General features: G+C 26.2%; 4 protein-coding genes and 1 long non-coding RNA gene across 8 annotated transcripts in view; 2 read left to right on the top strand and 3 right to left on the bottom strand.

Moving 5' to 3' along the window:
* Nucleotides 1-8,277, bottom strand: part of LOC122851672 — an 81,676-nt gene extending 73,399 nt beyond the window's left edge. Inside the window, exon 1 of the long non-coding RNA XR_006373733.1 lies at nt 7,712-8,277. This is a non-coding gene — a long non-coding RNA (uncharacterized LOC122851672). The remainder of the gene's footprint in view (nt 1-7,711) is intronic.
* Nucleotides 3,819-6,182, top strand: LOC122851654 (SET domain-containing protein SmydA-8-like). Its single transcript, XM_044151017.1, has 8 exons — nt 3,819-4,037; nt 4,189-4,443; nt 4,515-4,754; nt 4,817-4,970; nt 5,048-5,204; nt 5,335-5,696; nt 5,763-5,863; nt 6,012-6,182. Exons 1-8 carry the CDS (start codon nt 3,897-3,899, stop codon nt 6,165-6,167), a joined length of 1,566 nt encoding a protein of 521 aa, XP_044006952.1. The 5' UTR covers nt 3,819-3,896; the 3' UTR covers nt 6,168-6,182.
* A 225-nt stretch (nt 8,278-8,502) lies between the features above and the next one.
* Nucleotides 8,503-11,688, bottom strand: LOC122851646 (polyubiquitin-A). Its single transcript, XM_044151005.1, has 2 exons — nt 11,481-11,688; nt 8,503-10,675 (listed from the first exon to the last, which is right to left on the bottom strand). Exon 2 carries the CDS (start codon nt 10,667-10,669, stop codon nt 8,594-8,596), a length of 2,076 nt encoding a protein of 691 aa, XP_044006940.1. The 5' UTR covers nt 10,670-10,675; nt 11,481-11,688; the 3' UTR covers nt 8,503-8,593.
* A 1,100-nt stretch (nt 11,689-12,788) lies between these two features.
* Nucleotides 12,789-20,963, bottom strand: LOC122851630 (zinc finger RNA-binding protein). Of its 3 annotated transcripts, none has more exons than XM_044150997.1 (10): nt 20,829-20,963; nt 20,282-20,445; nt 19,763-20,101; nt 18,762-19,478; nt 17,378-18,488; nt 17,101-17,291; nt 15,721-15,860; nt 14,492-14,587; nt 14,077-14,197; nt 12,789-13,800 (listed from the first exon to the last, which is right to left on the bottom strand). In XM_044150997.1, exons 1-10 carry the CDS (start codon nt 20,876-20,878, stop codon nt 13,505-13,507), a joined length of 3,225 nt encoding a protein of 1,074 aa, XP_044006932.1. In that variant the 5' UTR covers nt 20,879-20,963; the 3' UTR covers nt 12,789-13,504. The 3 variants fall into 3 exon arrangements, 2 of the variants coding, with proteins under 2 accessions (XP_044006932.1, XP_044006924.1); XM_044150989.1 differs by having other exon boundaries at nt 19,763-20,119; XR_006373721.1 differs by lacking the exons at nt 12,789-13,800; nt 15,721-15,860 and having other exon boundaries at nt 14,182-14,197; nt 19,763-20,119.
* Nucleotides 20,964-21,320: 357 nt separating this feature from the next.
* LOC122851677 (cyclin-K-like) lies at nt 21,321-23,430 on the top strand. Of its 2 annotated transcripts, none has more exons than XM_044151048.1 (6): nt 21,321-21,525; nt 21,612-21,952; nt 22,025-22,262; nt 22,331-22,388; nt 22,452-22,777; nt 22,866-23,430. In XM_044151048.1, the coding sequence occupies exons 2-6, from the start codon at nt 21,734-21,736 to the stop codon at nt 23,243-23,245; spliced, it is 1,221 nt and encodes a 406-aa protein (XP_044006983.1). In that variant the 5' UTR covers nt 21,321-21,525; nt 21,612-21,733; the 3' UTR covers nt 23,246-23,430. The 2 variants fall into 2 exon arrangements, with proteins under 2 accessions (XP_044006983.1, XP_044006993.1); XM_044151058.1 differs by having other exon boundaries at nt 21,600-21,952; nt 22,866-23,285.
* Nucleotides 23,431-24,276: the final 846 nt, after the last annotated feature.

The following is a 24,276-nucleotide window of genomic DNA, read 5'->3' on the forward strand; positions in this document are numbered from 1 at the left end:
AATATCTGCTTAAACTTAAATATACAAATCCATCTACATTTGAATCCCTCGTTTTCAAATGAGCCCTACAATGAAACCTTTCACTAAAATTTCTTATATATCTTCTTACAAAATTCAATCCTTTTTATTGACAATTATACATATTATATGAAAATATATTAGGATTGTATTATTCATTTTACAAGTTTACAGAAAACAAAACAAAAGGTCAGGATCATTGTACTATTGAATGTGTCAATTGAAAAAGAAAACCACGACTATTATCGATCGTTAGAATAATTAAAAAAATATATATTTCACTTATAAATTGTGTTTATTATTTGTGTATTTTTTAATTTATTTTTATTATTATCTTTTATATGGTTATTTATTTTATTTTCTATTGTGTCACGCAATATTTTTAACCCAGTGTTTTTATGATAAATGAACGAGCTTACACGTTCATGTATACATCACGTGTACATAGTTATGGTGAACGATAATGGTATTCTAGTGAGCATTATACCAAGATAGTTTTTTAGTACGTGCATTGTCTATATGTTTATATATATAATTCATCTTTGTGGTAGTGCAAAAGTTGGTTTCAACGTCCCTGAGGACACTATTATCACGTCCAAGATAGCCAACATATTATATTCTGGTATTTATATATAACCTGCTCAAGATCATATAATATAATCAAAAATTTTCATCTATTTTCAGGAAAAAAAAATAGATTAGAGAATATTTGTTAATATTTCAAATGAAAATAATCAATATTATATAATAATTAAATTGAAAATTGAAAATAAAAATTATTTTCGACTAATTTTATCAATTTTTAAATCATAATTTGCTACTACATTTAATTTCTTTTTATTGAATAGTAAAAATATATATTTATTTAAAATAATATTATTAAAATTGTTTTTTATTTTTGAAAAAATAAATAAATAAAGATTGCTGAGGATGATGTTGTTGGTAGACATTACATTGCGACAAGAAAATTAAAACAAGGTGAAATAATTGTTGAAGAATTAAAGGCATTAATATCAGGACCACAATTTGGTACATTTCCTGTATGTCTTGGTTGTTACGATATTTTAAGTACTGATAATTCAAAGGCATGTGATAAATGTGGTTGGCCATTGTGTAAAAATTGCAAAGAACATGGAGAAGAGTGTAAATTTACAATTAATTATCGAGGAGAAAAGGTATACAATATTTTATTTATATTTATTAAACAAAATAATATAAATATTTAATTGTTAATTAATTGTTAAAGGTTGTTATATCAGACTTTGGATTGCCTCATCCAACATACAAATGTATATGTGTTGTTAGAGCTCTTGCATTGCGAAAATCTGATCCAAATGCATATCAAAAATTAATGAATCTTCAAGGAAATTACAATGAAAATATTGCCACTGAAGAATTTGCAGAAGTAGCTAATTTTGTTAAAAGATTTTTCAAAATAGAAGACATTGATGTCAAAGAAATTACCAAAATTGTTGGAATTTTACAGGTGAAATATCTTTAAATTGCTTCATTTGACTTTTAAAATGAAAATAAATAAAATTTATATATCAATTAACAATCTAAAGAAAGAATCAATGTTTAATGTTTGTTGCTATATACATGTATTAAGCAAAGTACATATATGAATTTAAAATACAATAGAAGCTTTGGTAACACTACCAGTTCATGCAAGAGTTGAACAAATAATAATCAGGTACTGGTTCCAACGAATGGCTCAAGGTTTATGTTGGTTGTTTACAATGTCCGTTTACTACAAACCCACCAACACTTAAACAACATTAATACCAAACTTATACCATTAGGGTTTACAACTACACAAACTGATCTTTAAATTGTACGTTGAATTTTGTTTGTATACATTAAATCCCATTAACGACAGTGATATACAGGTAAATGTTATTTTCACTAACTTGTTAATTTATACAAAACCCATTAATTTTATGTTAATAAATATAAATGTCCAAATGATATTAATAAAACTTAAACATTTAATTAATCAATTTCCTTACACTAATGTCAAATAAAATTGACAAAAAAAAAAACTTTTTTAATCTTGTTATACACTATAGACACAAAAAAAAAATAAAATTTGTAATTAAATTTTAATTTTTTTCAATGTATCTTTTTATTTCTTATTGAGAAATTATATTAAATTCCTTTTTTGATTATCCAAAGATATAAAAAGTTAAAAAAAAAAATATAATTTAAAAAAAATGAAAAATGTAGCACTGAGTTTTGTAATTACTTGGACTTTTCTTCATCAGTAAAATTAAACGTGTCTTTCTTTTGTTAAATCGTTGAAAAATAAATATACAAAAAAAAAAAAAAAAAATATGAAAAAAAAGCAATGACTGCAGAACGTAAAATAAAATCTTTTCTGTTATCCTTTTCACTCACTTTGAATAAAACAATATGCAAGTATATATACATAAAACTTTGATAAAAATTAAAATATTAAAAAATTTAAAATGTAAAAAAAATAAAAAGATGAAAAAAATGTTGAAAGAGAGATGAATACTTCAAATGAAAAAAAATAATAAAAAAAAAAAAAAATTACAAATGGTTGACGCTTGAACTCGAATAATGGAATATCCAATGAAAGATAAAATTTTTCTTACAATATAGTAACTATCGTAGGGGTCGTAAGAGGGTAGTTAAAAAAATGAAAAAAAAAAAATTGAATTTAGACAGAATATTTGAAATAAAAAAGAGGGTTTAATCTTTCATTGAACGATTTAAACGTGATCGTTTCGTCCGGTTCTGATTCCATTTAGATTATTTTTATTACTCAACTCAATCTCTCTTTAACATACCTACACATTTTTATTTAATACACATATATATATCTTTAGCAACTATTTGTATATATAAAAAATAAATTAATTCAATTGGCAATTACGTCAAGACAAATGATAGTAATTATAAATGTTAAATGTTCTCTGCGTTGTAATAAAGCTTTGAATCCATTATCAATTAGATATATTTTTTTTTTGTAATTCCTTTTTTTACCACAAACTCAAAAAGATAGCCTAGTTATTTATTTTAATAATTATAACGAAGAAGTTTTATTTTTTTTATTGGAAAATTTGTCTTCAAAAACTTTAAGACTTTTTATAACTTTTTAATTTTCTCTTGACTGATTAAATATATTTTTAAATGAAATTTAAAATTCTAAAAAATGAGTTACTTAATTTTTTTTTTGTTAATAATATGAATAATGAAAAATTATTTAAAGTTTTGCTATTTAGAAAATAGTTTATCTAATTGTTTACAAATTAAAGAAAAAAAAAGTTTTATTTTCAAATTTTTTAATTTTATTTTTGCAATAAAATTTATTGAAATTATAAAATAATTAATTTAATTGTTTACATTTAATTATTTAAATTGTATTTATTATTATGACAATCAAAAAGCTGATTTCTAAATTTTTCAAAAAATTGTAATCTATATTTTTACTTGATAAAAAAAAATTAATAAAACATCTCTTGTTTTTTTATAACTCGGTGAATATATATTTAAAATTTCGAAAAAATATTTATTGTTTTAATGGAAAAGATAAATATTTATATATTTTTTTTATTTATATTTAAAAATGATATAATAAGTTGAAGTTTGAAGCTTAGAGTTAAATCACACGCATATGTAGCGGGGTCAAAATTACAAAATCTATAAATAGCAAGTATTTGGATGCTTCTCGAGAAAGCCAGATTGAAATAAACACATTCTACATATATAGATTCAACAAATACACATAGACAAAAAATTTGTGTATATACAAAAGTATAGTAAAAAGAAATGTATATAAATAAATTCAAGTATAAAAGGTAAGTTTGGTTTATTAGACAAGTCAATTGCTTGTGAGAATAGCTAGTGTTGATATGTCTGAACAAGAAATTTGTGCTGTTTGCAATGCACCGGCACAACAAAAGTGTAGTGCATGTAAAATAATATTTTATTGTTCTCGTCAACATCAAAAATATCATTGGAAAGAACACGCTAAAAAATGCAAAGCTTTTGAGGTAAAGAAATAAAACATCCAACATCTAAAGTTTTTTACTATAAAATTTAATTTTTTTGTCATTAAAAAGTGAAAATATGCATATATATGTATTTATTTGAGATAATATTATTAAAACTGATTTTTATTTTTGAAAAAATAAATAAATAAAGATTGCTGAAGATGATGTTGTTGGTAGACACTACATTGCAACAAGAAAATTAAAACAAGGTGAAATAATTGTTAAAGAATTAAAGGCATTAATATCAGGACCACAATTTGGTACATTTCCTGTATGTCTTGGTTGTTATGATATTTTAAGTGCTGATAATTCAAAGGCATGTGATAAATGTGGTTGGCCATTGTGTAAAAATTGCAAGGACCATGGAGAAGAGTGTGAATTTACAATTAATTATCGAGGAGAAAAGGTATACAATATTTTATTTATATTTATTAAACAATATAATATAAATATTTAATTGTTAATTAATTGTTGAAGGTTGTTATATCAGACTTTGGATTGCCTCATCCAACATACAAATGTATATGTGTTGTTAGAGCTCTGGCATTGCGAAAATCTGATCCAAATGCATATCAAAAATTAATGAATCTTCAAGGAAATTACAATGAAGATATTGCCACTGAAGAATTTATAGAAGTAGCTAATTTTGTTAAACGATTTTTTAAAATTGAAGACATTGATGTTAAAGAAATTGCAAAAATTGTTGGAATTTTACAGGTAAAATATCTTTAAATTATTTTATATATTGCCAATTGATTTAATTCAACTATTTTTAATAGATCAATGGACATGAAGTACCAACAACTGAACCACATCATGTTGCTGTGTATGACATTGCTTCATACTTTGAACATAATTGTCAAGCAAATTGCTCAAAAAGTTTTACAAACGATGGTGGAATTATTATCAAAACAGCATTACCAATTTCAAAAGGTTTAAACATTTAAATTTTATTACTTAATTTTTTTTTAAATTATCTAATATATATTTTTAATTTATTCTTTTTCTAGGTGAACATATAACAATGTGTTACACAGATCCTCTCTGGGGTGTGACAAACCGACGTCATCATCTCAAACAAACAAAATATTTTGATTGTAACTGTGAACGATGTCAAGATCCAACAGAATTTGGAACACATTTTAATTCATTAAAATGCACGAATGGGTAAGATCAAATGTCATTCGTGAAATCGAGATCAGGACACTCGAACACATTGAAAATAAATTTAAAACAAAACAACCCTTTCTTTTTCTTTTGGTTTTTAAATGAATAATAATAATTGGTACCTCACTAGTGATTGTGGTGGATCAATGTTGCCATCAACATTTCTAATTATTGATAAAAATAAGCCAGATTATGTTTGTCAAAAATGCAAAACATCATTATCCGTTGATAATGTTGAAGATAAATTAGAAAAAATTGGTATTGAATTGGCAGAAATGAAAAAAAATGACATTGAAGTATGTAAAAAATTTTTAAATAAATATTCAAAACAACTTCATGATAATCATTACTACATGGTTGATGTTAAAATGGCATTATCACAAATAATTGGTCTACAAGATGGGGGTCTACCAGCAGTTAATGACGATATTATTAATGAAAAAATATCTCTGTGTAAAAAATTGGATGAATTGATACAAATACTGGCTCCAGGTATTAAATAATCGAATAATAATTTAATTAATTTAAAACAAATATTGAGGTAATTTTTTTTTATAGCTGAAAATCGTATCAGAGGACTTTTATTATACGAAGCACATGCAGCAATTGCTGAATATGGCAGGAGACAAGGTCAAGATCAACTCAAGGGCATGCTAGTGGTAAAAATATTTATTTTTTTTTTTTTTCTTCAATTGTTTATGCAAATAATAATTGTTAAATGAACAATCAGAGACTAACAATTATTAATTTATTAATTTTTATATTTGTAAAATATTTGTAAACATTTATTCTGGGTTTTTTTTATAGCTGGCTAAAAAAGCACTGGAGGAATCATATCAACTACTTCGTCATGAGCCGGAAATACTTCCTGAAGGAAAAATTGCTCGTATTGCATTTAAAAATTTAAATGAAATTGATATGATTATAAGAACACTTTGTCAAAATACCGCAAATATATTGTAAACATTAATTAGACCATGGTAGAAATATACAGGTAGGTCCATGCGCATACGTTTTTTTAAGCCAATAAGAAGTGCGGCCCCTACGTCGCCATATTGGCTAAATTGGCGCGATTTTATTTGAATCATAATTTGAAGTACATATCAAAGATGGTCTCAATAAAATTTTGTTAATAAAGACACATAAACAAATGATTAATTCTATAAAAATAAAAATAAAATTCATATCTAACTTTATATATATTTTTAACTTTTATTTTATCTTTCTATAATTTTTCTGTTCAAAACTCTAAGTCAAATGTACGTACAAGTATGTACCAAACATTGTATTGCATTCAGTGCAATATTTATATTGTTTTTTTCATCCATACTTCTAGTTTGTTAACTAAATATGTAAAAATTTCTTTTATTTTTCCTAATTGTTTTTTGTGAAACAGTAAAAATTTAACTTCTAATTGTTTTGACACATTTATAAATATGTATAATTATTAAACAATATTTTTAAAGTTTTTAATCATGGTTAATGTAAATTTTAAACATGTTCTGCAATAATTAATAACAGTATAATAATAATAGTATGACGGGCACACAAATTTACACACATACAAACAAGATGGCTAATAATAATAATATGACGGGCACACAGATTTACACACATGTAGACAAGATGGCTACTTAGAGTTTTGCGCAGTAGAATTTATTTTCGTCCGAGGAATGGACATACCTGTATATTTCTACCATGAATTAGACCAAAAAAAAAAAAAAAAAAGTTGCTAAAAAAAATAAAAGAAAGCTATTTAATAATAAATAATTATAAAAGTTTTAATTTTTTAGTTGAAATATTTTGCTAAATAATAAATTGTTTGTAAAAATAATTAATATTATATTAATTTTTTCAAGTTGAAAATAATTTTTTGAAAACATTCATCAAAACGGAATTTGAATTAGTCGTCAGAATGGCGCGCTTTTTTATCGAATATGGCGGTTCGAATTTGGAAGGCTTAACCATCTACCGATAACAAGATACCTATATTTTTTTTTTTCTTCTCTCTCTCTCTCGTTCAGCGCGGCATTATTTTTTTGTGAAAATAATTTTATTATTCAAAATTAAATTATTAATATTGACATAAATATTAATGACAATATTAAATATCGATAGATAATTATTTGTTTCATAAAAAAAAAAACAAATAAAATCAATTAAACGCGGTGTAAAAACTGTTGATAAAACTCGGAAAAAAAAAAAAAAATTCATGGCTCCAAAAAAAAAGAAAAACCTATTTTTTTCATCAGCATAAACAAAAAATTAATTAAAATATAAACAATATATAACGAAATAAAAAATAACATAAAAATAGGAATATAAAATGATAATTTTAATTAAATAATATGAAAAATAAAAAATAAATTTTCAACTGATCAATTAGGGGGCCATTTTAGGAGCAACAAATGGCACATAAAAAATATATTGCAAAAATAAAAATTATTAAAAAGAGTTGAAAACTTATTTTTATATGAATAAAATAATAATGAATGAAAGAAAACTACCATAAAAATAACAGGATTCAGGAAGCAGGATCACTTCAAATTGCTCCAAATTCACAAAATAATACTCAAAATAATACACCAACACAAGCAAAAACATAAAATTAAAAAAAACGTACGTCCTTCCGTAATCAGTTCACGCGCAGTACTGACGATTTTTTTATTTTTTCGTGACGAACTGTGGAAAACACCCCCGCAGGGGGCAGGGGAAGGAGCGCGCAAATTCGTCAAGTGGCTCATTTGCAACACCAACAACAAACATGGCGGCCCTAAGTACATTTGCGCATGCCCAATAAAAATTTTTAATTTCAACAAGACATCATAATAATAACAACAACAATTGATAAATAAAAATTAATTAAATAAAAACAATTGAATGTTTTTAAACAATAGATGAGATTGGATCCAATGATTGTTGTTTTGTTGTTATTTTTAATGTCTATGATAGAAGATTATGCAAGTGATGAATTATTAGTAGATCCAAGATGACCTAGATGACTACACCAGATCCATATTGCAATCAACCTAAATATAAATTAATTAATCAATTAAATTATCAAGATCACAACGACGACCATTAATTGTTATAAATAAATGTAAAAGTTGATAAATAAAATAAGACAGATTTTAAATTGACGAACAAACAAGTTTTAATATATATATTTTGTTTTTTTTTTGATACCAAAAAGAATATAATTTAAAATTATAAAAAAAGGATTATTTAAATATATTTCTTGTTATTATTTTTTTTTTCCTTTGATATTATCACAAAATTGTCAGTAATAAAAAAAAAATTGATTCTAATTTGAGATGTTTATTGGCAAAGATTAATTAAACAGAAATTTTCATTTATGGAAATGTATCAGTTTTTGTTGTTTTTTTTTTTTAATTTTCACAGATGATTATTGCACCACCACGAAGACGAAGAACCAAATGGAGGGTTGATTCTTTTTGGATGTTATAATCTGATAATGTACGACCATCTTCTAATTGTTTACCAGCAAAGATTAATCTTTGTTGATCTGGTGGAATACCCTCTTTGTCCTGGATTTTAGCTTTAACATTTTCAATGGTGTCTGATGCTTCAACCTCCAAGGTGATGGTTTTACCAGTTAATGTTTTAACAAAAATTTGCATACCACCACGAAGACGGAGTACTAAATGCAATGTGGATTCTTTTTGGATGTTGTAGTCAGATAATGTACGTCCATCTTCAAGTTGTTTACCAGCGAAAATCAATCTCTGCTGATCTGGTGGGATTCCTTCTTTGTCTTGGATTTTGGCTTTTACATTTTCAATGGTATCAGATGCTTCAACCTCCAATGTGATGGTTTTACCAGTTAATGTTTTTACGAAAATCTGCATACCACCACGGAGACGAAGTACCAGATGGAGTGTTGATTCTTTTTGTATATTATAATCAGACAAAGTTCTACCATCTTCAAGTTGTTTACCAGCAAAAATTAATCTCTGCTGATCTGGTGGAATACCTTCTTTGTCTTGTATTTTAGCCTTTACATTTTCAATTGTATCTGATGCTTCAACTTCCAATGTAATGGTTTTACCAGTAAGTGTTTTTACAAAAATTTGCATACCACCACGAAGACGAAGTACCAAATGTAATGTTGATTCTTTTTGAATATTATAATCAGATAATGTACGTCCATCTTCAAGTTGTTTACCAGCGAAAATCAATCTCTGCTGATCTGGTGGAATACCTTCTTTGTCCTGGATTTTCGCCTTTACATTTTCAATTGTATCTGATGCTTCAACCTCCAATGTGATGGTTTTACCAGTTAATGTTTTTACGAAAATCTGCATACCACCACGAAGACGAAGTACCAGATGGAGTGTTGATTCTTTTTGAATGTTATAATCAGAAAGTGTACGTCCATCTTCCAATTGTTTACCAGCAAAAATCAATCTTTGTTGATCTGGTGGTATTCCTTCTTTATCTTGAATTTTTGCTTTGACATTTTCAATAGTATCTGATGCTTCAACTTCAAGAGTAATAGTTTTACCAGTTAATGTTTTAACAAAGATCTGCATACCACCACGAAGACGAAGTACCAAGTGCAATGTTGATTCTTTTTGAATATTATAATCAGACAATGTACGTCCATCTTCAAGTTGTTTACCAGCAAAAATCAACCTTTGTTGGTCTGGTGGTATTCCTTCTTTGTCTTGAATTTTAGCCTTTACATTTTCAATTGTATCTGATGCTTCAACTTCCAATGTAATGGTTTTACCAGTAAGTGTTTTTACAAAAATTTGCATGCCACCACGAAGACGAAGTACTAAATGCAAAGTTGACTCTTTTTGGATGTTGTAATCGGACAATGTACGTCCATCTTCCAATTGTTTACCAGCAAAGATTAATCTTTGTTGATCTGGTGGAATTCCCTCTTTGTCTTGAATTTTAGCTTTGACATTTTCAATTGTGTCTGAAGCTTCAACCTCCAAGGTGATGGTTTTACCAGTAAGAGTTTTTACAAAAATTTGCATACCACCACGAAGACGAAGTACCAAGTGCAATGTTGATTCTTTTTGGATATTGTAGTCAGACAATGTACGACCATCTTCCAATTGTTTACCAGCGAAAATCAATCTCTGCTGATCTGGTGGAATTCCTTCTTTATCTTGAATTTTAGCCTTGACATTCTCAATAGTATCAGATGCTTCAACTTCTAAAGTAATTGTTTTTCCAGTCAAAGTTTTGACAAATATTTGCATACCACCACGAAGACGAAGTACCAAATGCAATGTAGACTCTTTCTGAATATTGTAATCAGACAAGGTTCTACCATCTTCAAGTTGCTTGCCAGCAAAGATCAATCTTTGCTGATCTGGTGGGATACCTTCCTTGTCTTGAATCTTGGCCTTGACATTTTCAATTGTGTCAGATGCCTCTACCTCCAAGGTAATGGTCTTACCAGTTAATGTTTTAACAAAGATCTGCATATTGATCTAAATAAAAAATAAACAAAACAATAATTAGTCACCAAATTAATAAACGTAAATTAAATTTATCTTATTCAACAACAACATGAGTCATCAATTTTTAATGATTATCAAATTATTTATTGATTATTTAGCGGCCATTTTGTTTAACAGCTGCGCAGCTGTACATAGAACAACGCAGCTGTCATAAAACCCCACCCAAAGACTCCTTTGTTCATTAACTAAAAAATACCCACTAACTAAAATTGAAAATAAAAACATCTGTTTAATTACAACCACAAATTACAATTAATTTAAAAATCTATTCAAAGGCTTATTGAAAAAATAACACCACTAATTAAAATTTAAAAAAATTATTTTTAAATAAAATATCTAATCTATCAATTTGTTGTAAATAATTTAACAATTCAATAATAATTTATTACCAATAAAAAACCAGTTTTCTTTGTTAAAATATAAATAATAAAATCCGAAGTGAATGGACTAGTCCAAACTTGTCAGAACAAGTCTTGCAAATGGCCGCCGATCAATAACAACGCCCAACTTTTATGAACAAAGAAAACTATCCCAAAATTAAATAAATATTATCAATCATTTAAAATACTTGATTGTAATTAATTATTATACAAAAAAAAATTCAATAACCACCAAAAAAATGAATGTATAATTAAAAAAAAATTTATGATGCAAGAGTTGACAAAAAAAAATAAAAATCACTACACGTTGTTAAATTATTGTTGAGCAAATTAATAAATATATTAATTAAACTATTGAACATTGTTAAAATTTATTAATATTAAAATAATCTTACCCCTTTTTTTGTTCAATAGAAGTAATTCAAAATGGCTGAATATCTTGTTATAGTTTTTTCTTTTTTGTTTAAAGAAAGTACGGACGTTGTTGTGTTGACAAAAGTTTGCTGGAAACTGATGATGTGGGTCGCAGGAAGGTGGCTTTTATACACACGAGGGGAAATGACGCAGCTGTCAAGTAACAGCTGTTGTGATTGGTCAGCTGCAGTCAGCTGGTCGGACAAAAATACGTTCAATATTCTTATTGGTTTGATAAAATGTTTGTTAATAATAATAAGCAATGAATAGACAACAAAAAAAAAAAATGCTCTAGCAAGTTCGATTGACAAAAAAAAAAAATACTTGATTGAAATATGATGATGATGACTTGATGATGACTCGTTAATTCGATGAAAAAAATATACTGATCCCTGGAAATGACGCTATTTTTGGTAAATTTACGTCAGTTTTTTTTGTTTTTTAACTCATTAATTTTGACACGAAAAATAAAACAATGGAAATTTTCATTTAGCAGCTACTTCAAGTAATTAATTTAACAACAAATTTTTTTTTCCAATTTTAAAACGAATTTATTAATAACCTTTCGGTAATTTATATACAATAATCATGAATACACAATTTTTTTTTTAATGAAAACATTAACATTTAACACAAAAAAAAAAACAATAATGATTTATAAAAAAAAAAAAATCATTTCTTATCAATGTAAAACTAAATAATAAATTAGTGCGATTTATGTTTTTTTTTTTTTTTTTTGTTTATTAACATCCTTATTATTGGCTGTTAAACAAATTTATAATTTTCATGGAAATAATTTAATTTCCATTAAATAAATCATAGAATATACTTATATATTTTTTTTTTAATTTAAATTTTTTATTCATCCCGTACAATCAGTCTATAAATGTCTCAACGACCTCGGGTGTTCAAATTGTTGTAAATAAATTTTTTAAAATCAATCAAAAGTTAAATAAAACCATTTGACATATTTTTTATTTGATATTACTTTTTTTTTCTATTTAATTTTAATCGTTTTTTCAAAGACTAACTATTGTTACATCAATTGTTTAATTTAAATAATTAGCATTGTCAATAAAAATCATTACTTTATTTTTTTTCAATCTAATTTAATCAAACATATTAATTTTTGCAATTGTGGAAAAAACAAAATGATAATTTAAATATCACAATTGCATTGATACAAATTTTTTTTTTTATTTTCGTTGACTTAACTATTATTATATTTTAATAATCTACAAAAATTGCAATAATTTTTAATTCATCAATATCAATTACTAGTTCAATGATTTTAGTATTTTAGTATTTTTTTTTTCATTGGGCAATTGTTTTTTCATGAATTTATATTCATAATTTATTTGCACTCATTTTTATGACTACTATGCCATACACACATTCACTCAAAATTACATACAATTGTCTCGAATACAAATATCTATATTTAAAATTTAAATTGAAAATAATATTAATTAAATTCTAAACAAAATAAGAAATAAAAAAACATGAGTTATTATTTATCAAATAATTTTTTAAATATTTTCGTTGACTTAGTTTCTTTTTTTTTTTTTTAGAGACAATGACTCGTGTTAATTTCATGAAGAAAGAAAAAAAATTATCATAATTTGATTGAAAAAAGTTCATTAACGTTAAGAACAATTTAAAAATAATATTCAAAGATTAATTTAAAAAAAAAAATGTTGTTTTTTCGAAACTCTACACACGCTCATGTTTTTTTTTTTAAATTAATTTTCTTTATTTAATAATAAACAATTTAAAAAAAAAGAAAATCAAACAAGTTGACGAAAAGAAATAAAACATTAAACTCTCTATCAACACTTGCCCATAATTTTTTGTTTTTTTTTTTTTAATTTTATATATACTTATGTATAAATTAATACGCAAAATGTTTAATAACATTTTTTAATTTTCGAAACTTCTTTTGACTGTGTAGATTGATGAATTTTTTTCGATTTTTTTTTCATGAATTAATTGTCGTTTTACAACATTACTTTGAGTCTGTTTCCATTTTAATTTCAACTTTAGATGGTTCATCTGTTTTTTTATCTTTTTTAACTTCATTATCAGCACCTTCACCATTGCTATTATCACGTCTACGTTTACGTGCAAAACGTCCTTTATTTTTAGGTGGTGGTAATTGATCCATACCAAGAACTTTATGAATTTGACGAAAAGCAATAAGACGAAGATAAGATTGAGCTGATGATGTTATATCTTCTCGCTGTTGTGATGTCATATTTCCAATAGCATCTTGTGGTTCTTTTTCACAAGGATCATAAAGACCTAAAGATTAACAAAAAAAATATTAATTAATAATCAAATAAAAACACTACTAATTAAAAATGAAACATTAGATTGTTTTTTTGCATTTAATCAGACTGCCGAATATCATCTGTGTTGAATTTTAAATGCTTTTTGATAATATGTACATGGACTTGAATAACTCAAGCTCAGTACTATCAAAAATATTTAAAATCCCCTCAGTCTCGTCATCAGTATCATCATTTTAATATCATAATTAAATATCAATTTAAAATTACTATTATTATTTAAATTTACCTGGAGTTCCTGGAAGTAATATTCCACCTGAAACACATTCCAAAAGACGTCTCAATGCTTCACCAAGACCAAGTGGACCACCAGCTGTACTGATGACTTTTTCCGTGAGGAGTTCCAATGCCTTAAAGAAACATTTATAATAAAATTAATATTTTTTAAATTCAAAATCATTACAATAAAATTTGTCAAACATGTAACATAAATAAATATAAAATATCAAATAATCAGATTGCCAAAATCATCTACGTAATATCACAAATTAATAATAGAAAATAATTTTAAAAATTCAAAAAACTTGAATTTTTAAATTTAACTATTTTATAATTCATTTGACATACTCAGTCTCGTCATCAGTATCATCATTTTAATTGATATTTTAATTAACTAAATTTTGAAATAATAAACATCAACTTACCCAAGGATTTAGTGGTGCCCATGTGGGAACACGATTGCATAAATCTCGCATTATACGAATAACCATGACACAGCTTTGTAGTGTACTTGCTCTAGCCTAATAAAAAAAAAAAATAAAACCAAAATAAATATAAATAAAATAAAATATTTTAACGTGAATAAAAGCAACAAATAAATCAATAAAAAATAAAAATTAATTTAAAAAAAAAAAAAACAAAAACTATACACAAATTTGTTACAAAAATAAATTATTTAATTATGATTTATAAATTATTTTTGTAATACCTTTATGGAGAGGACGACACCCTAATATTATTATTATTATTTTATATTTTTGGTTTGTGTGGGCTTTAGCTATACTTTCCAGCCTTTTTTTTTGTGTCTTATTTATCACTAGTGCTACCGGGTGTTTAAACAATTACGAATAGCAATATTAAATTTTAATCGCGACAAAAAAAATTATTCATCTATTGATAAATGAAAAAAAATTATTACACAAAAAAACACCCGGTATATAATTAATCTAATTATATTTGTGCTTGTCTGTCTTTAAATGCTGGTGCTGATTAAAAAATAATTAATAATTAATAAAAAAAATAATCAATAAATTTGGTTCAATTTTTTATAGCATTGGACATTTTTTTTAAGACAGACATAATCACAGTTCAAATATTAATTAATCCAGAATAATGTTTGATTATATTTCACAAGAAAAAAAAATTAAAATAAATAGTTTTACATTAAAAAAACAAAAATATATCAATAAACTATTAATATTACTAATTTATTTTAGATAATTTGTTTTTTTTCTTTTTTGTAAAAAAAATATTTTACTTATTATTCTGGATGTAATAGTGGTGTGATGTAAAATTTACAAGTTAAAAAAAAAATCCTTTTTTTTTTTATTTTGTAAAATTTATAAAACAATAATTGATTGCATTCAATGTTAAAAAATTGTGTTAATTAATCATCAGAATGCAAACAAAATGTAAATTAATTATAAAAAAAAAATGTTCATAATATTTTAATATATTTTGACACAAGGCTGGAAAGTTCTAAGACTGCTGATGTTTATCTAGATTATATATTTTAAATAAAAATAAAAAAATATATTTAAATATTGATCGCGTTGATGTATCATATCATTTTGATGATATAAAACTTTTGATGATTTTAAAATTGACTGATTTATCTAGATTGAATATTTTCTTTTTTTGTTTTTATTCAAACCTGAAACCACTTGGCATGCCTGAGTGCAGCTAAAGCCTCCAAACACTTAGCCTTGGGTAGTACATCTGGTGGGTCTGGTTTGGTCACTGCGGGCGTTGTTAGCGGTTGAACAGCTCCTTGTTGCTGCTGTCCAGCATTATCTGAGTTGACAACAAAAGAAAGCACAAAACACGCTTAGACAATACTTAGAGTGTTTGATCATGCCAAAATTGGTTTTTATTTTATCACACTAAACTCTTTATTATTAACTTTTTCTGTTTTTTTATCTATTTTTCTTTTTTTTTTAAATTAAAACAAAACTAACTAGAAAAAATTATCTCCCTCTATTGAGTTAATTGATTTTTTTAATAAATCATTAATATTAAAATATAAATAAATCATAAAAAATATTATGGTAACATTGACATTAACAACAAAACGATTAGTTTTTCCTTTTTTTAAAAAAAGAAAATCAATTATTACTTTAAATATTTACCGATATAAATCTTCAATATTTATATAATAATTATTATAAGTATCGATTTGTTAAACAATGTTTGTTAAACCATTTTACTAAATTAAAAAATAAAAACATAGAGGGTTTTTTTTTCTTTTTCACAATGTTAATTTGCATGATCAAAAAGTCCATAGTTTTTAGATTGCCTCAGCGTTGTTCATCTACCTTCGGACATGGCGTTGTTTTTTTTTTTTTTTTTTCTTTTCTTATTTGTTTCAGTTGAAATTATACGCCTTATTATTAATAACTTGCTTTTTCTTGTTTTTCAATTCTTTGATAATAACCGTATTTTGTAGAAAAAAAAAAATTTTTTTTTCTTCAATTTCGAAAGGGGGGCTTGCCCTGCGCGCATAAATAATTATTTGAAAATTTTTAATTGACACAAATCAGTCCTCCAGGGTACCAATAAAGGTGTCGTCGTTGTTTTTTAAAATTATAATTTTTTTTTTTCTGATATAAACTTGTTGAAAAAAAAAAAAAAAAAAAATTACATAAATTTTTTTTTTTTCTTTTTGCCATTATTTAAATAATTCATTAAAACTTATATTTATTAGTTTTTTTTTTTAAATTATAATCTGGATCTGCATGGTCTTCCCCTGGTTTGGCTAAAATTGCTAGAAGAACTTTTTTTTTTATATTTGCCAGGCCATGAAAAGAACAAGTTAATTCTTTTTTTTTTTTTTTTTTTTTTTGTTGTTTATGCTTTGTTTTTAAGCACTGTTAATGTAAATTTAAATATGACTATCAAACTTGATGATAAATAAATTATTAAAAAGAAAAAAAAAAAAAAGCTATAATTGTTTTGAATCATAACTGAGGACAATCATTAAAATAAGTGTTATCCTTTTCTTGGCCATCGTAAAAATTGAATATAATATAATTACCTGCTAATGCTGGAGATTTTGATAATGATTCACGCATAACTGGACTTGTCAATGTTATGCTTACTGTTATTGAACCACCAGATACTGTTATTGCTGCTGATTCTGGATGTTTTCCAATATTATAACTCTCTTCAGGTGCAACAATTTTTAATTGAGCTGGTAATATTTCAGCAACTTTATTTAACAAAGCCCTGAAAGTAAACAAAATAAAATTGTAATTTTTGTGGTTTTAAATACTCTGATGCTATGAAAAGAAATAATATATTCATCAACTTACTTTGTTGGTTTTTCAAGACACAATACAACAAGACAAACATGATTATCACCAGTTAGTAAAAGTTCTTTAGCAAGATTACCAACTCTCATAACACCACGTAAAATTCTTGTGTCTTCTTTTTCTTTTTGAAATGAAAATAATTCACCATCACTACCATCTTCTTTTTGTGTTGAATTGACAGTTTTTTTTTTATTTAAATCATCTTTTTTACTTGTATCAACAGTAGAAGTAGTATTTGTTGTTATTGAATTTGGTGTTGTTGTTGTGGTTGTTGCTGTGGCTGTTGGTGTTGGTGTAACAGTTGGATTAACAGTCACTGGGGTAACTGGTGTAACTACTGGTGTTGTTGTAATACTTTTTTTATAAGCTTCAGCAAGTGCATCTGATACAAATTTTAATGCTTTTTCAGTGTTTGATACAATATTACGAACAGCTTGTAATTCTTCACTTTTAGGATAAATAGCAGAATGATGTGCAGCAACATGTTTATCATCAGATGAATCTGGACGTCTTTGTGAATTTGGATACATCATCATTGGTAATGGTCTTGGATATGGTCCAGACATTGGTGGTACAGCTGGTCCTCTACCATATCTTCTATGCCAATCAATATAATCACATTCTTCTTCATAACGACGACGTTCTTCCCAATGTAACATTTCTTCATCAACCATTGGACCCATTGGTCCCATTGGACCACCCATTGAATGTATATCTTCTCTTCTTCTTGAATATTCTTCACGATGTTGTCTACGTAATTTTTCTTCATCCATTTTACGTTGTTTTAAACTTGGTTTTCGATCAACAACTAAATCTGGATTTACTTTTTTTTTATATGCAAATCTATGACGACGTCCTTTCATATGCATATCTTTGGCATTTGGATCATTAAATCTACATTCACAAAGTTTACAATTAAAACTTATTATTTTTCCATCATCTGATTTCATTTCTTCAATATATTCTTGTCCAACTGGTTGTATTTCTTTTTCATCATTAATTGTTTCTTCTTGTACTTCTTCAATGACTGTTGTTGTTGTTGTTTCTTCTACAATTTTTTGTTCAGCAATTGGTTGACTTTGATTTTGATTAACTGTACCTAAATTACCAGCTGTAAATTAAATTTAAAAAAACAATTATTATGACATTAGTTAACTGTTTAATTAAATTATTATTTAGTTTTTAAATTGAATAAAATCAGTTTGCCTGAATCATCTTCGTAGCATCAATCAAGAATCATTGAACGCGATTAAAATATTCAAAATACTTGAAAATAATAATCAATGTCAATGATTCAATTGATGCACTACGTCTCGTCATCAGTATCATCATATTTTATTCACAAATGTAATTAATATAAAAAAGAAAATAATTATCAACTTACAAGCAACGAAATTTATTTTAGGTGCTGATGTTATAACTGCTGGTTTTTTAACAGCACCAGTTGCAGTTGCATTAGTAGTACCAGTTGTTGTTGGTGCTGATGTTGTTGTTGCTGTTGTTGGTGCCTCAACTTTAACAGCAGCTGTTGGTTTTGGATTTAATACAGTTGGATCAGCACTTGGTATTGGTTTACCAAGTTTTGTATGTAATTTAACAACTTTTTGATGTTTAGCACCACGTATATGAGCAGCATATGCATCATTACCAGTACATGTTACATCACATAATTCACATCTTAATGAATTACCAGCTCCACGTGCTGGTGGTTGTTGTGGTACTTTTAATGATGCTTCTTTTTTTTTATGTTTTTGTCCTTCAAGATGTTCACGATAAGTTTGTGGTCCAGCACAACTTATTTTACAAACATCACAGTAATGTAATTGTTGAGGTTTTGGTGGTTGTTTTGAACGCATACTTTTCATTCCTCCGCCACCACCACCTCCACCACCGCCGCCACCTCCTCCTTGACCACCACCGCCTCCTCCACCTCCTCCACCGCCACCACCTCCACTAGGTCCAAAACTTTTACGTCCATAGCCTTGCCAGCCTCCACTTTTTTGATTAGTTGAATTACTATTTGCACTTTGTTGAGCTACGTACATTGTTGCTGCACTATAAAGCGCTGCATCATATCCAGAATATGGTGTACTTGCTGGCTCTATAAATAAAAAAAATCATAATTAAAATCTTTAGCAACACCTATCAATGATTTATTCCATTTAGCTACTGATAAATTTTAAATGCAATTAATCAGACTGCCAAAATCGTCTTTGTAACATCATAAATTATCAATAAGTAAAAAATAAAAATTCAAAATACTTGAATTTTTAATATTACAATGATAATTCGTTTGATGTACTAAGTCTCGTCATCAGTATCATCATTTTAATTGACATTAAAATAATATTTATTATTAAAAAATAATTAAATAAATAAGCTTACTATTTGTAGCAGCTGGTGGAGCAGCAGCAGGTACAGCAGGTGCTGTATAACCAGATGAATATGATGCATTTTGTGCTGGATTTGATTGTGGATAAGCTGTGCTTGATGCTTGATAAGTTTTAGCTTGTCCAGTTGTTGTTGCCTGTCTTGGTGCACCAGCATATGCATTTGTACTGTATGCTGGTTTAGCAGCTTGATAATGTGTTTCAGTTGTTGCATATGTTGCTGGTGGTGCTGCTTGTTGTTGATAATATGTTTTAGTTGCATCATATGTTGCTGCTGGTGCTGGACGTCCATATCCATAATCATATGTTTGTGCAACTGTTCCTGGATTTGCAGCTATGGGGGAAACAAAACCTAATAACGAATCGATCAACGTTCTACCAACACAGCAGGTGCTGTGTACTTCATTTTTTATATTTATAAATTGGAGTAAATTTAAAACAATGTGTGTAATGCAAACACAATCAAAGTGATATTTATATATTTTTAAATAATTAATTTGTCAAGGGTTCTCACCAGCATAAGTTGTTCCTGTGGCAGCAGCAGCCGCAGCAGCTTGATAACTTTCATATCCAGTTGCTGGAGCAGCAGCTGGTCTTTGTGTATATGTTGCAGCAGTTGCAGCTGGAGTTACTGCATATCCTGGTTGTCCAGTTTGATAAGCAGCTGCACTTGTAGCCCTGTTATCAATTATGTCACCAATTAATTATCAAAAATATTTATACAAAAAAAAAAAAATACAACACATTCATGACAGTTTGTTGTGAATATAAAATTTACATAAAAATAATAAATTACCACATGAAAATTATAGATATTAATAACAATTAATAAAGGATAATATTTATAGATCAATTATGAAAAAAAAAAAAAAATAATTAATTCTGTTTGACGCTGAATTTTTAAGTATGTAAAAATGGCCGCCAAGCCGGCTTGATCTTCGCGTGGCCGGATAGTTTTATAATATATATAAAAATTAAAATTAATAAATATAATTAAAATAATTATTAATGTAACAATACAATTAAAAATTAATGTTTATTAATTTTTTAAATGTACGTACCCATACTGTGTTCCACCGTGTGTAAAGCCAAAATAATTATTTTGTGCCATTCTTTCTTTTTGGTCTTATCACCAAAAGAAGTTACATACAATGGCGGATTATTTTCAGGAAAGAGGGGCGTATGCCATTGAATTTTCGATTTTCCGTTCGATAAAATGGATATAACATATACTTGCCAACAAAGATTCATTCTCATTGGTCCATTTTATCCAATCAACATTCAAGTATAAATTTATATAATCGAAATTTAATTAAAATTATCATTTTAATATTATTATAGATTATATAATCATCATTAAATTCATGTCATTGCCAAAAATTATTTATTTATAATTATTATAAATAATGTTATTTAATTATTTATTTTTTTTTTTTTTCAAGCCATCTTACGGATAAATTATTTACTTACTTGAATAAACGGCCATCTTTGATGTCAAAACACATACACACACATACAATGTTTATGTCGTCATCATGCCAAATATGGTGTGATCCACGTGGTCAATTAAGAAGTGATCACGTGGTCTCTGGAGTCAAAAGAAATAATTATTAATATTATTTTGTAAATAAATGTCAAAAACTGTGATGAAATTTTTTAATAATTTTACTATTATTATTATTAATATAATAGCCAATTCATTTTAATATTTAGTTTTAAAAATAAAAACATAAAAGCTCTGTAAAGCTGTTTAAATAGGTATTGTTATTATTTCTAAAAATAATTCTTATAGTTATTATAATTATCAGGTTTTTTTTTTTATTATTATTGAGATTGTGTCATAGGTAAACATCAAGAAAATAGACAGGCCAAGGCAGACAGACATAGTTAAACTTTTGAGTAAAGTTTATATCAATTTGGGATATTATTATTAAAAATAATAATTGTTAATAAATAAAATATAAAAATGCCATGCTGGTATTATGACAAAAATGAGTTGAGACATACACCATCAATACAAGATGGAATTGATTATAATACTGAGTGGAGATACAGAAATGAAGGTGCCAGATTTATCATTGACATTGGATCAAAAATGAATCTTGGTTATAATACAAAAGCAACTGGAGTTGTATATTTTCATCGTTTTTATATGTTTTATTCATTTCAACAGTTTCCTCGTCATGTAAGTTTCAAAAAAAGACATATTACTTTTATTGTATGATAAATTATTAATTGACTTGATAATGTTATTTAGGTAACAGCTTGTGTTTGTTTATTTCTTGCTGGTAAAGTTGAAGAAACTCCTAAAAAATGTAGAGACATAATTAAAATAGCCAGAAGTCAATTGACTGATGAAGAATTTGCATTATTTGGTGAAGATCCAAAAGAAGAACTTATGACACTAGAAAGAATTTTACTTCAAACAATGAAATTTGATCTACAAGTTGAACATCCTTACAGTTATTTATTAGATTATGCCAAATGTTTAAAAGGTAAATTAATATATTATTTAATTATTATTTAATGACTGTATTATTTATTTTAAAATTCATTTTTTTAGGTGATAAAAATAAATTACAAAAAATAGTTCAAATGGCTTGGATATTTGCCAATGACAGGTAAATAATATTAATTATTATTTCATCAAAATGTTTCATTGATATTTTAATATGTTAATGTAGTTTATGTACAACATTGTGTTTACAATGGGAACCAGAAATAATTGCTGTTGCATTACTTTATCTTGCTGGTAAATTAAGTAAATTTGAAGTTGTTGATTGGAATGGAAAACAACCACAACATTTACGTTGGTGGGATATGTTTGTTGAGGATTTAACAATGGATTTACTTGAGGATATATGTCATCAAGTATTAGATTATTATTTACAAGTTAATCAAACAAAACAACCAGATTCACCACCATTAAAACCAGTAAGTCAACAAGCATCACGAGAAAATCAAACTCCATCAATAGCACCTATTGATTCACCATCAAATCCTCCAAATGGTATGAAATATATTATTATTAAACTAATAACATAATTTTAATTATTAAAGCTTTATTATAAATATATATTTATTCTATAAATTTACAGTTTTAACACCAAGTAAAATACCAAAAAATGATTCAACAATAGTATCATCAAATGGCTATCAACAACCAGATCAATTGGAACCATCAATATCACAATCGCATTTTCCAAATTATCAACAAAATTTTCAAAATGCACCTGGTGTTTATCCAACAGGATTTCCACCAACAAATATATCAGTACCACCACCATCAGTTAATACAATGCGTATGGGTTCAGTACCACATATAGGGGCACCACCACCACCACCACCACCACCAGCACAATTTGTACCTTATGAATATCAATCAAATCCAACATATTTCATGCAACCTGGTAATCCAATGCCACCACCACCACCAGGAAACTTCACACGTGCTTATTATAAAAAAAAGACATTATGAAATTTATACAAAACCATTAACATTTATTTTTATGATAAAAAACATTTATTATAATTTGTTTATAAAACATTTAATAATAATTTTTAATTCTTGCTTTTAATCTACTTATCATGTGATGTATGATTTTTTAAAACTTGCTTTTTATATTTTGCGGTTTATTGAAATAAAAACTGTTGAATAAAATATGTTTTTGATTTTATTATTAATTATTGTAGTGAAAAAAGAAAAACAATCTTTCATCCTATCCTATTGCAATTTATTTACTTTAATAAATGCTTTTTTTAATCATTTTTCTTTTCATTTTTACGAATTGTTTGTAGAGATGTAGAAAAATTAAATTAATATAAGACTATTGATTATTTTAAATATATAAATTGTTCTATTAAAATTAAAATTTTTATAATTCCAAGTAAAATACAAACTTGTGATATAAAAATTACAAGTACAAGTAAAATCAAATGATAAAATTAATGATTTTTTTAGTGACTAATGTGTTGATTTTTCTTCTAAATTATAAAATTATTTTTATAATAATTTTAACATGAATAAATAAATTTTAATATCAAGCATCAATTAGAAAATGATATAACTTTGATTACTTGTATATACCTTGACCAATAACCAACCATTGAGATTCAATTAACTTAGAAGCTCTTATCAGCTTTTCATAATTAAGATTTACGTACAAAATAATACCATTTTTACGATTTTTAGTTGCCTGATCAGCACCACCAATGACTAAATCAATTGAAATCGATGAATTATTTTCATTTGCAATATTAAGATATTCAAGATCTGGATTATTTTTTATAAACCTAATGATACCAGTATCAGTAAGTTGCTTGCAAAAAGCACAATGAAATATTTTTATTCCCTTTAATTTGATGATGAAGTTGTCTGTAATATTAAGATAGTTTACGTTTAATTCTTGTAAATTTTCCAAGTTTAATAAAACATTGAGAGCTGTTTCACTAATAGTCCTGCAACCTTGGATATTTAAAGACTTTAGATTTCTACAATTATTAGCAATA

The sequence above is a fragment of the Aphidius gifuensis genome, linkage group LG1, assembly GCF_014905175.1.
Source record: "Aphidius gifuensis isolate YNYX2018 linkage group LG1, ASM1490517v1, whole genome shotgun sequence".
Classification (NCBI taxonomy): Eukaryota; Metazoa; Arthropoda; class Insecta; order Hymenoptera; family Braconidae; genus Aphidius; species Aphidius gifuensis.

What these genes read in the sequence shown, in the direction of transcription:
- LOC122851654 (XM_044151017.1), top strand. Translation starts at nt 3,897, where the DNA reads ATGTCTGAACAAGAAATTTGTGCTGTTTGCAATGCACCGGCACAACAA. An exon ending in AGCATTACCAATTTCAAAAG is followed by an intron (nt 4,971 to 5,047) that starts GTTTAAACATTT and finishes TTCTTTTTCTAG; the next exon opens with GTGAACATATAACAATGTGT. An exon ending in GATACAAATACTGGCTCCAG is followed by an intron (nt 5,697 to 5,762) that starts GTATTAAATAAT and finishes TTTTTTTTATAG; the next exon opens with CTGAAAATCGTATCAGAGGA.
- LOC122851646 (XM_044151005.1), bottom strand. Translation starts at nt 10,669, where the DNA reads ATGCAGATCTTTGTTAAAACATTAACTGGTAAGACCATTACCTTGGAG.
- LOC122851630 (XM_044150989.1), bottom strand. Translation starts at nt 20,878, where the DNA reads ATGGCACAAAATAATTATTTTGGCTTTACACACGGTGGAACACAGTAT. An exon ending in CACAGGAACAACTTATGCTG is followed by an intron (nt 20,120 to 20,281) that starts GTGAGAACCCTT and finishes ATTCGTTATTAG; the next exon opens with GTTTTGTTTCCCCCATAGCT. An exon ending in TCCACCAGCTGCTACAAATA is followed by an intron (nt 19,479 to 19,762) that starts GTAAGCTTATTT and finishes TTTTATTTATAG; the next exon opens with AGCCAGCAAGTACACCATAT.
- LOC122851677 (XM_044151048.1), top strand. Translation starts at nt 21,734, where the DNA reads ATGCCATGCTGGTATTATGACAAAAATGAGTTGAGACATACACCATCA. An exon ending in TTATGCCAAATGTTTAAAAG is followed by an intron (nt 22,263 to 22,330) that starts GTAAATTAATAT and finishes TCATTTTTTTAG; the next exon opens with GTGATAAAAATAAATTACAA. An exon ending in TGGATATTTGCCAATGACAG is followed by an intron (nt 22,389 to 22,451) that starts GTAAATAATATT and finishes ATGTTAATGTAG; the next exon opens with TTTATGTACAACATTGTGTT.